The 15,672-nt window shown below is 47.2% G+C and overlaps 1 protein-coding gene across 2 annotated transcripts in view; it reads right to left on the minus strand.

Annotated features, from left to right (window-relative positions):
- LOC134205821 (glutamate receptor ionotropic, kainate 2) overlaps positions 1 to 15,672 on the minus strand; it is an 872,584-nt gene that overhangs the window by 154,106 nt on the left and 702,806 nt on the right. For both annotated transcript variants that reach the window (XM_062681433.1, XM_062681435.1), the window contains exon 9: positions 262 to 414. In XM_062681433.1, the coding sequence (XP_062537417.1) occupies positions 262 to 414 (153 nt within the window). The remainder of the gene's footprint in view (positions 1 to 261; positions 415 to 15,672) is intronic.

Raw genomic sequence — 15,672 nt, forward strand, 5'->3', positions numbered from 1 at the left:
TTGTAATCACCTGAAATGTGCAAAGACTGTGAAACTTATCGATGGTTTGAAATCAAATGTTTCTCTAGATCAGTTGAATTTTATACAAAAGATTCAAATTCAAGATTCAAATTACTTTAACTTGGAGTTTGTGAACCGAATGTTATACAAAATAATGCGATTGAAAAATACCTTGTTTGTATTGAACGATGTCCACCATCAAAATTCAGTCTGCCGGCCCAAATCCAATCTGTGTGATGGAAGGTAGGTGCATATACTTACGATTTTCATGTAATTTATCAAGCTGTACCCATGGGGCCAGGTGTCCTGGGCATCGCAGGACAACGGGTGGATGTCAATCTGCTGGCTGGTGTCCAGATCGTGCAGGGCTTTCGCGAACAAATGGACGGCGTCGTACATCAGCGCGGTCTCGGCCTGTGGTGGTGGGAGAGACAACAGAAAAACAGCCCTGGTTTAGAATATATTTATGCAGTGTCCAGTGAACTATTTTGGAATGGGATAGGTTAGTGTATTCTGCCGCCATGTGCTCTAGGTCGGGTGTTCGATGAGGGAAACAAAGAGCTAATTAATAATTATAAATTTCACTGACACAGAGCGGTGGTCTATAGATATGGTAGGTGATCAGACAAGCGATTCACTAGACATAGGTTTATTAGATTGTATAAATTTGAATTTTATTTTGGTTTAAATTATGCATGTATTTGGAAAATTTGAATCTACGTACAAATTGAAATTTTTGACATAAGAATGCTTTTTAGTTGGTGATTGATTTATTAAAATCCCAACTAGCGAGTCATGACTGTAATGGCACCAAATCCAACCCATCCGACCTACCTAATGAAAGCTACATTGTTTCTTCGATTTCAAATCTATATACTCTTCAATGTGAAGTGGCATATTTTATGTCCTCATGAAAAGTCAAATTCTATAGAGCCAGCTCACAGGATCCCTAATCAACAGCCCTTCGCATTATCAACCGTAAATGACATCCGCTCAATTGGCAAGAGCTATAACTCGTAGACGAACCGTTGGGATCAATTGTTATTACCATTTCCACACAACGAGCAGATCTCCCTCCGGAGCATCCCATTTTCACTCCGTCGTGATCCCCACCTCCCTCTTACTTCCCCTCAACATGAAAAAGCTCGATGAAAGAGCACGACCGGAATCGATTAGTTGCTGGGTTGTTCGGTAGGTAAATGGTGTGCCAAACATTGTAGACCGTACAGTAGCAGCAACAGCAGCATCCTGGAAAAACCGGACCCCATCGATGGTCGTGGTCACCATTGTCCCATTCGTCGTCCCCGGTCTGAACATCTACTGTGAAGTAAATGCCCCAATTATTGACATTTCATTTGGCTGATGAATGACCGCAGGCTGGAGGCTCGGCCTGTCCGGATCCGGTGATGGTGAGCCACACAACCGACAAATGTTTCCCATTGTTATCGGATCCGGGCAGGGGACGGTATTATTAGGGATGACGAAATTGGATGTACGATAAGTTGGACATATGAGCGATGTGCAGACAATTGCTTATAATATGCACGATAATCATAAAAGACGATGGCATTGACAAAGATGAGATATTGATATCATTTCAAATGAGCTATTCATTCACAAATAATTAATGCTGGTGCCTAATGTTTAAGCACTTCCATGTTGGTAATTTAATTGAAACCATCTAACAAACATTGGAAATGGATGGATATAAGAGTATAAAACTAAAAGATGAGACGACAGCTGGGAAGAAGCGTCCCACATACATTAACTGTTGCGTACTTAGGTGGTTGTGCAGCCTGGGCAACGTTATCCTTTTGGCATTTTGATTAGGTTTGAGCCAGGAAACGTTTTCTTTTTTACAACCTAAAACTACGCGCTTAATTTTGAAACATGTTGATAACGTAAACAATTCAAGTAGGAAACTATCATTTATCGGAAATTATTTTTTGAAATTTTGTTGTGTCCAACGCATTTACAAGACAATTTTGATCTGTGGTGAATAAGTGGTCTACACACCGCCGTAACGTTCGATTGGTCGGACTATCCCCCGCCAAGGGTGTCAGTCTTTGGCGGTCACCGAAATCGAGAATTACACTATGAGAAATAGAACATTGTTATTAGTTTCAACTTTTAACTTGACCTTTCTTTTTGCTGAAGGAAGTTTTCATACTATCCGAAACTATGGCGAAATGGCAACGTTTGAAAATGCATGAAATCGTGAAAATAATACTGGCATCACTTGAACTTTTTGTTTGCTTCTTATGGATGCAAAATGTAAACAAGACGAATTGGAACCGCTTTTGACGGTTCGATTGGAAACAAGATGGCGTCTTCGCCGATCTCTTATTCTAGTATTTCTGCTTGAACGGGGGCTTCCGAGCCTCTTGAAGGAAGGCTTCCGAGCTTCTTGAAAGGAGGCTTCCGCGCCTCTTGAAAGGAGGTTTCCGAGCCTCTTAGAAGGAGGCTTCCGAGCCTCTTGAAATGAGACTTCCGAGCCTCTTGAAATGAGGCTTCCGAGCCTCTTGAAATGAGACATCCGAGCCTTTTGAAAGGAGGCTTCCGAGCTTCTTGAAAGGAGCCTTCCGAGCCTCTTGAAAGAAGGCTTCCGAGCCTCTGGAAAGGAGGCTTCCGAGCCTCTTGAAAGGAGGCTTCCGAGCCTCTTGAAAGGAGGCTTCCGAGCCTCTTGAAAGGGGGCTTCCGAGCCTCTTGAAAGGAGGCTTCCGAGCCTCCTGAAGGAAAGATTCCGAGCCTTTTGAAAAGAGATTTCCGAGCCTCTTCAAAGAAGACTTCCGAGCCTCTTGAAAGGAGGCTCCCAAGCCTATTGAAAGGATGCTCCCAAGCCTCTTGAAATGAGGCTTCCGCGCCTCTTGAAAGGAGGCTTCTCCGCCTCTTGAAAGGAGGATTCCGAGCCTCTTGAAAGGAGGTTTCCGAGTCTCTTAAAAATAGGCTTCCGAGCCTCTTGACAGGAGGCTTCCTAGCCTCTTGAAAGGAGGCTTCCGAGCCTCTTGAAAGGAGGCTCCCGAGCCTCTTGAAAGGAGGCTCCCGAGCCTCTTGAAAGGAGGCCTGAGCTCTTGAAAGGAGGCTTCCTGAGCCCTCTTGAAAGGAGGCTTCCGAGCCTCTTGAAAGGAGGCTTCTGAGCCTCTTGAAAGGAGGCTTCTGAGCCTCTTGAAAGGAGGCTTCTGAGCCTCTTGAAGGAGGCTCTGAGCCTCTTGAAAGGAGACTTCTGAGCCTCTTGAAGGAGGCTTCTGAGCCTCTTGAAAGGAGACTTTCGAGCCTCTTGAAAGGAGGCTTCTGAGCCTCTTGAAAGGAGGCTTCTGAGCCTCTTGGAAGGAGGCTTCTGAGCCTCTTGAAAGGAGGCCTGAGCCTCTTGAAAGGAGGCTGAGCCTCTTGAAAGAAGGCTTCTGAGCCTCTTGAAAGGGAGGCTTCTGAGCCTCTTGAAGAAGGCTCTGAGCCTCTTGAAAGGAGGCTCTGAGCCTCTTGAAAGGAGGCTTGAGCCTCTTGGAAGGAGGCTCTGAGCCTCTTGGAAGGAGGCTTCCGAGCCTCTTGGAAGGAGGCTTCCAGCCTCTTGGAAGGAGGCTTCCGAGCCTCTTGGAAGGAGGCTTCCGGGCCTCTTGGAAGGAGGCTTCCGAGCCTCTTGGAAGGAGGCTTTGAGCCTCTTGGAAGGAGGCTTCTGAGCCTCTTGGAAGGAGGCTTCCAGGCCTCTTGGAAGAGGAGGCTTCTGTGCCTCTTTGGAAGGAGGCTTCTGAGCCTCTTGGAAGGAGGCTTCCTGAGCCTCTTGGAAGGAGGCTTTGAGCCTCTTGGAAGGAGGCTTCTGAGCCTCTTGGAAGGAGGCTTCCGAGCCTCTTGGAAGGAGGCTTGAGCCTCTTGGAAGGAGGCTTCTGAGCCTCTTGGAAGGAGGCTTCCGAGCCTCTTGGAAGGAGGCTTCTGAGCCTCTTGGAAGGAGGCTTCTGAGCCTCTTGGAAGGAGGCTTCCTGAGCCTCTTGGAAGGAGGCTTCCTGAACCTCTTGGAAGGAGGCTTCCGAGCCTCTTGGAAGGAGGCTTCCAGAGCCTCTTGAAGGAGGGCTTCCGGGCCTCTTGGAAGGAGGCTTCCAGCCTCTTGGAAGGAGGCTTCCAGAGCTTCTTGGAAGGAGACTTCTGAGCCTCTTGGAAGGAGACTTCCAGCCTCTTGGAAGGAGGCTTGGAGCCTCTTGGAAGGAGGCTTCTGAGCCTCTTGGAAGGAGGCTTTGAGCCTCTTGAAGGAGGCTCTGAGCCTCTTGGAAGGAGGCCTGAGCCTCTTGAAGGAGGCTTCTGAGCCTCTTGGAAGGAGGCTTGAGCCTCTTGAAAGGAGGCTTCCTGAGCTTCTTGGAAGGAGACTTCCTGAGCTCTTGGAAGGAGCCTTCCGAGCCTCTTGGAAGGAGGCTTCTGAGGCCTCTTGGAAGGAGGCTCTGAGCCTCTTGGAAGGAGGCTTCCTGAGCCTCTTGGAAGGAGGCTTCCTGAGCCTCTTGGAAGGAGGCTTCCTGAGCCTCTTGGAAGGAGGCTTCTGAGCCTCTTGGAAGGAGGCTTCTGAGCCTCTTGAAGGAGGCTTCCTGAGCCTCTTGAAGGAGGCTTCCGAGCCTCTTGGAAGGAGGCTCTGAGCCTCTTGGAAGGAGGCTTCCAGGCCTCTTGGAAGGAGGCTTCTGAGCCTCTTGAAGGAGGCTTGAGCTCTTGAAAGGAGGCTTCTGAGCCTCTTGAAAGGAGGCTTCTGAGCCTCTTGAAAGGAGGCTTCTGAGCCTCTTGAAAGGAGGCTTCTGAGCCTCTTGAAAGGAGGCTTCCGAGGCCTCTTGAAAGGGAGGCCTGAGCCTCTTGAAAGGAGGCTTCCTGAGCCTCTTGAAAGGAGGCTCTGAGCCTCTTGAAAGGAGGCTTCTGAGCCTCTTGAAAGGAGGCTTCCTGAGCCTCTTGAAAGGAGGCTTCCTGAGCCTCTTGAAAGGAGGCTTCCGAGCCTCTTGAAAGGAGGCCTGAGCCTCTTGAAAGGAGGCCTGAGCCTTCTAAAGGAGGCTTCCGAGCCTCTTGAAAGGAGGCTTCCGAGCCTCTTGAAAGGAGGCTTCCGAGCCTCTTGAAAGGAGGCTTCCGAGCCTCTTGAAAGGAGGCTCCCGAGCCTCTTGAAAGGAGGCTCCCAAGTCTCTTGAAAGGAGGCTCCCAAGTCTCTTGAAAGGAGGCTTCCGAGTCTCTTGAAAGGAGGCTTCCGAGCCTCTTGAAAGGAGGCTCCCGAGCCTCTTGAAAGGAGGCTCCCGAGCCTCTTGATAGGAGGCTCCCGAGCCTCTGGAAAGGAGGCTCCCGAGCCTCTTGAAAGGAGGCTCCCGAGCCTCTTGAAAGGAGGCTCCCGAGCCTCTTGAAAGGAGGCTTCGAGCTCTTGAAAGGAGGCTCCTGAGCCTCTTGAAAGGAGGCTTCCTGAGCCTCTTGAAAGGAGGCTTCCTGGGCCTCTTGAAAGGAGGCTTTCTGAGCCTCTTGAAAGGAGGCTTCCGAGCCTCTTGAAAGGAGGCTTCCGAGCCTCTTGAAAGGAGGCTCCCGAGCCTCTTGAAAGGAGGCTTCCGAGCCTCTTGCAAGGAGGCTTCCGAGCCTCTTGCAAGGAAGCTTCCGAGCCTCTTGAAAGGAGGCTTCCGAGCCTCTTGAAAGGGTGCTTCCGAGCCTCTTGAAAGGAGGCTTCCGAGCCTCTTGAAAGGAGGCTTCCGAGCCTCTTGAAAGGAGGCTTCCGAGCCTCTTGAAAGGAGGCTTCGGAGCCTCTTGCAAGGAAGCTTCCGAGCCTCTTGAAAGGAGGCTTCGGAGCCTCTTGAAAGGAGGCTTCGGAGCCTCTTGAAAGGAGGCTTCAGAGCCTCTTGAAAGGTGGCTTCCGAGCCTCTTGAAAGGAGGCTTCAGAGCCTCTTGAATGGAGGTTTCCGAGCCTCTTGAAAGGAGGCTTCCGAGCCTCTTGAAAGTAGGCGTCCGAGCCTCTTGAAAGGAGGCGTCCGAGCCTCTTGAAAGGAGGCGTCCGAGCCTCTTGAAAGGAGGCGTCCGAGCCTCTTGAAAGGAGGCTTTCGAGTCTCTTGAAAGGAGGCTTCCGAGCCTCTTGAAAGGAGGCTTCCGAGCCTCTTGAAAGGAGGCTTCCGAGCCTCTTGAAAGGAGGCTTCCGAGCCTCTTGAAAGGAGGCTTCCGAGCCTGTTGAAAGGAGGCTTTCGAGTCTGTTGGAAGGAGGTCCTTGAGCCTCTTGGAAGGAGGCTTCCGAGCCTCTTTGAAGGAGGCTTCTGAGCCTCTTGGAAGGAGGCTTCCGAGCCTCTTGGAAGGCGGCTTTCGAGCCTCTTGGAAGGAGGCTTCCGAGCCTCTTGGAAGGAGGCTTCCGAGCCTCTTGGAAGGAGGCTTCCGAGCCTCTTGGAAGGAGGCTTCCGAGCCTATTGGAAGGAGGCTTCTGAGCCTCTTGGAAGGAGGCTTCCGAGCCTCTTGGAATGGAGGCTTCTGAGCTCTTGGAAGGAGGCTTCCAGCCTCTTGGAGGAGGCTTCCAGGCCTCTTGGAAGGAGGCTTCCTGAGCCTCTTGGAAGGAGGCTTCTGAGCCTCTTGAAAGGAGGCTTCTGAGCCTCTTGAAAGGAGGCTTCTGAGCCTCTTGAAAGGAGGCTTCCGAGCCTCTTGAAAGGAGGCTTCTGAGCCTCTTGAAAGGAGGCTTTGAGCCTCTTGGAAGGAGGCTTCCAGGCCTCTTGGAAGGAGGCTTGAGCCTCTTGGAAGGAGGCTTTGAGCCTCTTGGAGGAGGCTCTGAGCCTCTTGGAAGGAGGCTTCCAGCCTCTTGGAGGAGGCTTGAGCCTCTTGGAAGGAGGCTCTGAGCCTCTTGGAAGGAGGCTTCTGAGCCTCTTGGAAGGAGGCTTCCGAGCTCTTGGAAGGAGGCTTCTGAGCCTCTTGGAAGGAGGCTTGAGCCTCTTGAAGGAGGCTTGAGGCCTCTTGGAATGAGGCTTCTGAGCCTCTTGGAAGGAGGCTTCCGAGCCTCTTGAAGGAGGCTTCTTGAGCCTCTTGGAGGAGGCTCGAGGCCTCTTGGAAGGAGGCTCTGAGGCCTCTTGAAAGGAGGCTTCCAGAGCCTCTTGAAAGGAGGCTCTGAGCCTCTTGGAAGGAGGCTTCCTGAGCCTCTTGGAAGGAGGCTTCTGAGCCTCTTGGAAGGAGGCTTGAGCCTCTTGGTGGGAGGCTTGAGCCTCTTGGAGGAGGCTTCCAGGCCTCTTGGAAGGAGGCTTCCTGGCCTCTTGGAAGGAGGCTTCCGAGCCTCTTGGAAGGAGGCTTCTGAGCCTCTTGGAAGGAGGCTTCCGAGCCTCTTGGAAGGAGGCTTCTGAGCCTCTTGGAAGGAGGCTTCCTGAGCCTCTTGAAGGAGGCTTCCTGAGCCTCTTGGAAGGCGGCTTCCTGAGCCTCTTGGAAGGCGGCTTCTGAGCCTCTTGGAAGGAGGCTTCTGAGGCCTCTTGGAAGGGAGGCTTCCAGGCCTCTTGGAAGGAGGCTTCCGAGCCTCTTGGAAGGAGGCTTCTGAGCCTCTTGGAAGGAGGCTTCCGAGCCTCTTGGAAGGAGGCTTCTGAGCCTCTTGGAAGGAGAGGCTTGAGCCTCTTGGAAGGAGGCTTCTGAGCCTCTTGGAAGGAGGCTTCCTGAGCCTCTTGGAAGGAGGCTTCCAGGCCTCTTGGAAGGAGGCTTCCTGAGCCTCTTGGAAGGAGGCTTCTGAGCCTCTTGAAGGAGGCTTGAGCCTCTTGGAAGGAGGCTTCCAAGCCTCTTGAAAGGAAGCTTCCGAGCCACTTGGAAGGAAGCTTCCGAGCCTCTTGGAAGGAGGCTTCCGAGCCTCTTGGAAGGAGGCTTCCTGGCTTTGGAAGGAGACTTCGAGCCTCTTGGAAGGAGACTTCCGAGCCTCTTGGAAGGAGGCTTCCAAGCCTCTTGGAAGGAGGCTTCCTGAGCCTCTTGGAAGGAGGCTTCGAGCCTCTTGGAAGGAGGCTTCCAGCCTCTTGGAAGGAGGCTTCCGAGCCTCTTGGAAGGAGGCTTCGAGCCTCTTGGAAGGAGGCTTCCAGCCTCTTGGAAGGAGGCTTCCGAGCCTCTTGGAAGGAGGCTTCCTGAGCCTCTTGGAAGGAGGCTTCCGAGGCCTCTTGGAAGGAGGCTTCCTGAGCCTCTTGGAAGGAGGCTTCCTGAGCCTCTTGGAAGGAGGCTTCCGAGCCTCTTGGAAGGAGGCTTCCTGAGCTCTTGGAAGGAGGCTTGAGGCCTCTTGGAAGGAGGCTTCTGAGCCTCTTGGAAGGAGGCTTCCGAGCCTCTTGGAAGGAGGCTTCCAAGTCTCTTGGAAGAAGGTTACCGAGCCTCTTGGAAGGAGGCTACCGAGCCTCTTGGAAGTAGGCTTGAGTGGGGTTGAAAATGCCGAAAAACGATGGACGTAATTTTTGAAGGATCCCTTACTGCATCGAAGCGATCGAGCTTTTCGGAAAAAGGCCTTCATGTCTCTCAAATAAAGGCATCGAACCTTTAGATTCTAGATTTAGTTGATTACATTGATGATTTTTAATTATTTTTTTTCATTCGACGTTTTATCCTTATGATCTTTTGACTCACACTGCATTGGTTGGAGAAAGCAGGATTCAAAAGTCTCTGATTCACCGATCGCCATACATTTTATGTACAATTCAAAGTATTAGAATTTAAAAAAATCAAATCTGATACAATGTTTATGATTTGAAAAATGTATTGGAGGTAACTACTTTCCTTCGATGGGACCCGAACCCACGACCCTTAGCTTTAACCAACCAAGCTACGAAGGGCCTCCGTCTACCCGGTACGCTGGGATATGGATTCTCTGAAGTAGTGCGTAACGGTGTAAATCCGGTCATATCGCCAGGCTCGGTACAACACTGAAGCTGACTATTTGACGTCCATAACCCCGAATCACAAGGTGTCATGCGATCCGTTCTTACTATTCTTGTTAATACTTATGAGTGATGGTCGGAATAGTTTGGAACGCCTATAATTTACTTTTAGATGACCCACCTTTTGCTACTTTTGGATGGAGTCAATGGAGTAAACCATAAAAACGTAACTCAATCTTTGGTTGGTTTCGGAGCCGACGACATGAATCTCCAAGTTCCAGAGCGCTGATTAATTAGAAAAGAAACGGATACGAATTCGGAGAATCTGCTGAAGCTTCTGACTGATTGGAGCTCTGTGTAAAGGTGATACTTCAAAATGCTAAACGCAATGAAATCAGATCTGTGTACAAAAACGAATTCGGAACTCATAAGAAGAATCAAAAACAGGTTGCTACTTATGTCGGACTTATGTCCGGACTCTAAGCACCTAAAGCACCTTTCCACTGAGAGTAGCTGGAGTATGCTTATTGGGCATATTGACCAGCCAATCTTCAGCTTCCCTCGCTCCAGGACCTTTATGGCTATCACGACCAGTAACCTGAAGTAGGCTATCAGCGTACAGAGGCCTGGGCAGGTACGCTCAAACGTATTGCGTGCTGACAGCAGAGACGATGTTGTCTGCTTCCGTGACCTCATCTGTTTGCTTACACTGCATTTCACTGGATGGCTACTTCTGCGCCCAACGACCTTATTTCGACGTCATCACCCAGGAATTCGTGTGTCAGCTTTTAGCCAAATATAACTAAGTTTTATTTATATTTGAATTATTAAAAATATTTCTGATAGGCCCCTCTCGAAAGTAAGGTTGGACTTAAAATGGTGAACTGGTGAAGAAAATTGTGTTTTTTTTTTTAAGAATACGTAAAGTAAAAATTTAGGTTATTCAAAAAATACATTTGTTATAACAAAGGACATCATCTTTTACTCTATTCCACTGCATCGGAACATTGAAACTCGTCTGTTTACGTTAGCAAGCTCTATTTACTACGTACCAATATTCCCCAGTCTCGATTTGACAAATACTCATGAAATCAGTCTGATGAATTAGCTTGAGCAGTGTGCAGCACCAGAGCCACCGAGGTGGAATCGATTTCTCATCTATTGTTTGCCGAAAGCTACTATTTCATCACAGTAGCTTACCAGTGCACTGCACATTACCAAGTGGTGCCGCACCGTAGAGCCGTCCCACAGTGTTCAGTAATCCTTGTCGGTTCCCAGCAACAGGTTTTTGGGAAACCAAATATCAAAGCCATGCCATGGCACTACTATGCTAAATCAGGCTCACGGCTGAACTCCCGTTCTGCTGTGAGTGCGGGTGTAGGTGGGGAAGAAGTTAACACACTTCTGAATTATTGGATCATGGTATGACCAGAGACGGGTGCCAAGGGGTGATTTCTCATTTCTGACGTTCGAAACTGTGGACGGTTGACCTCCGACCGACCGACCGACCGACGCACCGAGTAGCCAACTGGCAGCAGTAACGCTTTGTAATCGTTTAGGGTAACATGCTTCCTGGGGCTCAAATGGGTTTCTAATACATAGTTTTGAAACTGGTTCGGACCAGATGCACAGTTGGTAATGAGATACGGTCGGTCCCGTCGGTGCTTTGCTGATGAGGAAACGAGCACTCTCTCGCTCCTTACCGTGCTGACCCGTGTTCCGATGATTTGTGGCTGTGTCCAATGTTAAATATCTGTTTCATGAGTGCCTTGGGGCAGATTTTACGCTAGGATGAAAGATTGTGATTAGGGGGTTTACTACGAAATAACAGTTTCTTCGTAGGCAGCACTTTTCTGTAGATTGAAATGAAGGTTTATGGGGCGATTAAAGGGTTTATTATCCCAATCGTAACACGTTGAATCTACTTACTAAGGCAAGTTGAAATGGTATTGGGAATGAGATCAACTTGACGGAAAATTGCCAATTCGATATGAAAACGTACATATTGTACAGAAAAGAATCCTCTCTTGCAAATTATTATTGTGCCTTTGATGCTGGAAGGATTGGGCTTCACATATTTAAACGCTATTTGGAAAAAGTCATCAAAAAGCAGCCAAAAAGCACCATTCTACCTTCTGAAGCAATTTCCCCTAGCTAGCAATCAAATATTCCCCTTACGAAGTCGGTCCATATTAACAATCAAAATCATTTCTCGTGCATGACCACATCGATTCAACTACCCACTTTAAAACAAAACCTTCCATAGAAATAAGCCCTCCGAAGACCTTCCCAGCAACACTTCCACTTTTAATGTATCCCAGTGGGGGACGGTTTGTCTTTTTTATTGCTCCTCATAAACGTGCCTATTGAACGCGTGGTATAATCATCGTCATCGCTGGCTAAGTCTGATGCAGCACAACCAACTGATGCCGCTTTGAACGCCATGCTGTCAATCTTAATTTCAGTGGCTCCCGATGTATGTGCATGTGAGTGTGACTGACCGGAGAACAGTTTTCTGCCATCGCATTGGTCTTCCGGCAGATTAGATGAGACTGACCGGTGCAGCCGGATGTCAGGTGTGTGCATCAACAAAGTAATGGGATCTTACCAATAATGGGAAAGCATCAATGATGAACGGCTCTCGTTGCATTCAACGGATCAGCAGATCAACGAGGATCCATTTTCGCACCGGCGCAACGACGACGCCGCCGGTGATGATGACGAACAACAAGTCAGCAAATGTGATTTTCCGAGGATTGACTTGATTGGGAGCAAAACTGGGCGGCGCGGCGCGGCGTCTGCCGGCAATGCGACTCGTGGCCGGCACTACAGTCCGGTCACGTTTCAGTTAGGCCAGGGATGACCAAAATTGAATCAGCGACGCCGACAACGGCAAAAGCATTACACAAATAGAATGAACGAAAGGACAATTTTGCGTTGGGGGTGCACATAGGGACTAAAAGCTTCCTGGAAAAAGAGGAAACCATCGATGATTGGGTAGAAAGAGGGTGAATAATTAGAAGTGAAGCAAAACGTGATTGAATTACTGAAGCGAATCGTGGATTTGTTTTGAGTCGTGGTAATAATCAAATGAAGAGTGATAAACATTCCAGCAAATGTTGAGAAATTTAGTTAAGTTAAGTTAACACTGAGCAGACAATGCAACAGGCAACAGAGAAAGGTACCCAAAATCTCCATCAAATGTCTGAGAACTCAGAGTTTGGCTGTCAGTGATCATATTCCTACTTGTATCATTTTTTTATCAATCAATATTTATCGATCACGAGTGAAAACCACTGGCGTCAGGAAGCCGGTCCGGACTCTGTTTATTATATCCATCAACGCATCGGATGAGACCTAAGGATTTACTTCCTATCTAAGGGAAGGCGTGACTTTAACCCTTGTGTGGCCGGCTGGGTACCCGGGTACCTTTTTGGAATTCAATTCGCGATATCTAAACGAATTTTCATAGTAAGAGGTTGAAACTCTGTCATATCCACAATAATGACGGCCAAAATCGATTGTACGGGTTAACTGAAATTTTGATTAAGGAGGGGTGGAGGGAGGGGTTCCGACTTTTTTTACCCTTTAAATGGCCGGCAGGGTACCCGGATACCCACGAAACTAAAATGCTTATATCTTAGGCAATTTTTAACCGATTTCAACCATTTCGGGCTCATTCGATTCAAAATTTTGTCTCTTATTATGCTGTTTTAGGATTGGACGGGCCGGACCATCGGATCACCAGGAAATCCGGATTTCTAGGGACATGTCCTCCATAGATTATACTGATCGTGGATTTCGATAGGTAAATAGCAATATGGGTATCAAACTTCTTGATATTTCATCAGCAGGTTGATTTTTATTGATTTGGGTCCATCATACGTGCAGATCTTCAATTGGCCATTCCAGAACAGGTTCCTCGAGGGGTCATAGGTGGCCATGGATACTTTTCAAGGGAACATCAACAATATGGGTACCAAACTTCTTGAAATTTGAGTTGAAAGTTGAGTCCGGAGTGGCCATTTTGGATCAAGTTTCCATGGTGGGGAGGGGACGGGGGGGGATGGGTGTTTGGTCAAGTTTGGCCAAAAACATTTCTCATTGGATCCCCAACAATATGGATGTCAAAATTCTAGAAACTTCCACAGCAGGCTGTTGTTTATTATCTTGGTTCCAACAGATGTGTGAAAATTTGAGTGGCTATTTCGGAACAGGTTCCCAGTTGGGCCAGAAATTGTCATAAACATTTTTCAATAAAACCTCAACAATATGGGCATCAAACTTCTTGCAATTGCCTCAGCAGTTGTTTCTGATTGTTTTAGAGCCACCAGACGTGCTGCTTTTATAGTTTCCATTGCAGAACAGGTCCCTGTAGGGTGTTAAGTGGCCATAAATACTTTTCAATATAAATAAATATAAATAAAAAAATAGAAAGCTGCAGTTTTTTTTGTAATCCGTGTGTTAAGAGCCAAATATCGCCTTCTAGTGTCAAAGGGTGGTCCTTGCAATGATTTGCTCCGAAACATCCGGAGAAGTTGCCGATTCTGAAAGTTTATCCTAGAAAACTGAGACTTTTTAGAATTTTAGTGTTTTAGAAATGAGCGAACAAAATCAATACAAAGACTACTAATTCATCCCGGATGGCCACTTAGTGGTTTTAGAAAGTTCTGGAACATCAGGAGAAATGACCAGGTGTAGAAGATTTTATTTTGAAGTTGCGATTTTTTTTATAAATCTATTATTGGCGTAATACCAATTCTGGAAATCCTAAAAACTATTACTTGTTGTAGCATTGTGAGAGTAAAATCATTGCATGACCAACGCATTGACCACCATTGGTCATCTGACGCTGAAGGTCCGGAACACCCATAGTAAAAACAAATTCTTGAAAATCGTCCTAGAATACAGTGGTTTGTTACGAATGTGAGAGCAAAACTCCGCTAAATTGTCCTCCGGGAACTCCGAAACATTCTGATAAACGGGACAATTTTTAAATTCATCCTCATAAACCGTACTGTTTCGCCCTAGAAAGCTGCGACTTTTTTTGTAGTTGTGTGCGATCAAATTCAATTCGAGGATCATTCATTGACACCGTGTGGCCGTTGGGTGAGCATCTGGAAGCTTCGGAACTTTCGAAGATGTGCCAATTTTTAAGTCGTCATAGAAAGTTTTGCGTTTTTAGAAATCGCTTGTTGAGAAATGTGAGAGCATGATTGATGCAATCTAAACGGATAGCCACAATACATCCAATAATGCTGCGACTTTCAATAAATCGTTCGTTCACTTCAAGTGGTGGAATAAAATGGGATAGTTCGAAATCGTCTTATGATAAGTGAAGACACTCCACTAGAAGCTCTAAACATCCTTTGACTGACGTATTGTAGAGCTCCATAATTGTCAATCTTGGGTGATGTTCCTCCAGTTTTCATAAACGTTCAGGGTTCCCAGGTCCGATTCCACCGCGTGCAGCAACCACGAAGTCGCTGGCCTCTACCTGGGTCTCTGGTGAATATTGTTTTTGCTATTCTTTCTTCCGACATTCGCACTAAGTGACCGGCCCTCTGGAGTTTGCCATATTTTATACGATTCACAATATTTTCTTCTTTATACACTTGATACAGCTCGCGATTTATGCGTCTGTGCCACAATTTTTTTTCTAATTTCCCATCGAGAATTGTACGTAGCACTTTTCGCTCGGAAACCCTAAAAGCTTTCCGGTCCACCTCTTTTTAAATCCTAACGAATCAGAGGAAATTCCGTTTCGAATATTCGAGGAAGCCCCTATTCGCAGCAGCAATACGTCTATTCACTTCACAGGAAACGTCATTGTCACATGTCACATGTCATGTGTTCAAAGATAAACAAATTCTTCAACAACTTCCCAAATTCAACAACATTATCTGCCACAGCTAATTTCTTTTCACTGAATCGTACGCTGCTTTGAAATCAATAGACAGATGATGAGTCTGCGAGTTGTACTCCCGAAATTCATAAAGGATCATCTTCAGGCTAAACATCTCATCCGTCAACATCTCATCGGCCTTCACGGCCAGACTGGTAGATTTTGAAACTGGAACGACGAAACTGATTAGACTAGCCAGTTTCTTCATCTACTGAGCGAGCGCATCTAGTTACAGATTTTTGTTTCACACAGATTATCAATGGTCTCAGAATGCACGTCAATATTGCAATGTAGGGAAGGGGGTGAATGATGCAGGGAAATGATGATGCAATCACTCGCCCACTGCAAGCCGAATATACCTCTGTTCATACGAAATTTATTGGAATTGTTGGGCTCAGGTTCGAGAGGCAGAGGTCCGTCTTGGTTAACGAACTGTCAATGTTATAGATAGAAAGAGCTCTTTAGTTCATTTCCAATTCTAGCAGAAATGGCTAGAATAGTCAAGTTGAAGGTATAGGAAAAGAAATGGAAATGGTATGGAAGTCCATTTCCAGTTCTAGCGATTGCTAGAGATAAATTTAAAGAAAAATACAAAGTAGGAGAATGGAACGGAGTTTGGATTGAACCCACGACCTCCTGCGTATGAGGCAGAAACAGTAGCCTTACTACCAAGCCAGTTCTCTTCTCCTTCTTTTTTACTTTGTTACAAAAAACTTGTTCACGATTTTCAGGAGGACTTCTTGGTGGCCACTCGGGATTAATGAATGCTATTCGCAATCTCGCACTTAGAATCATAAGGGCGTAACTGTATTGATGGATTTATCTTAGACGATATTTTCCTTTTATCAATGTAGTGAATTGCGGATGATTGTATGATTGGATGATTGCATCTTCTACCTGTAGCAAATATAAAATCGATGAAGAGAAATCGATCAATACAGTTACGCCTCTATGATTCTAAGCGCGAGCAAAGACTCT

Source organism: Armigeres subalbatus, chromosome 1 (assembly GCF_024139115.2).
Source record: "Armigeres subalbatus isolate Guangzhou_Male chromosome 1, GZ_Asu_2, whole genome shotgun sequence".
In the NCBI taxonomy this organism is placed as follows: domain Eukaryota; kingdom Metazoa; phylum Arthropoda; class Insecta; order Diptera; family Culicidae; genus Armigeres; species Armigeres subalbatus.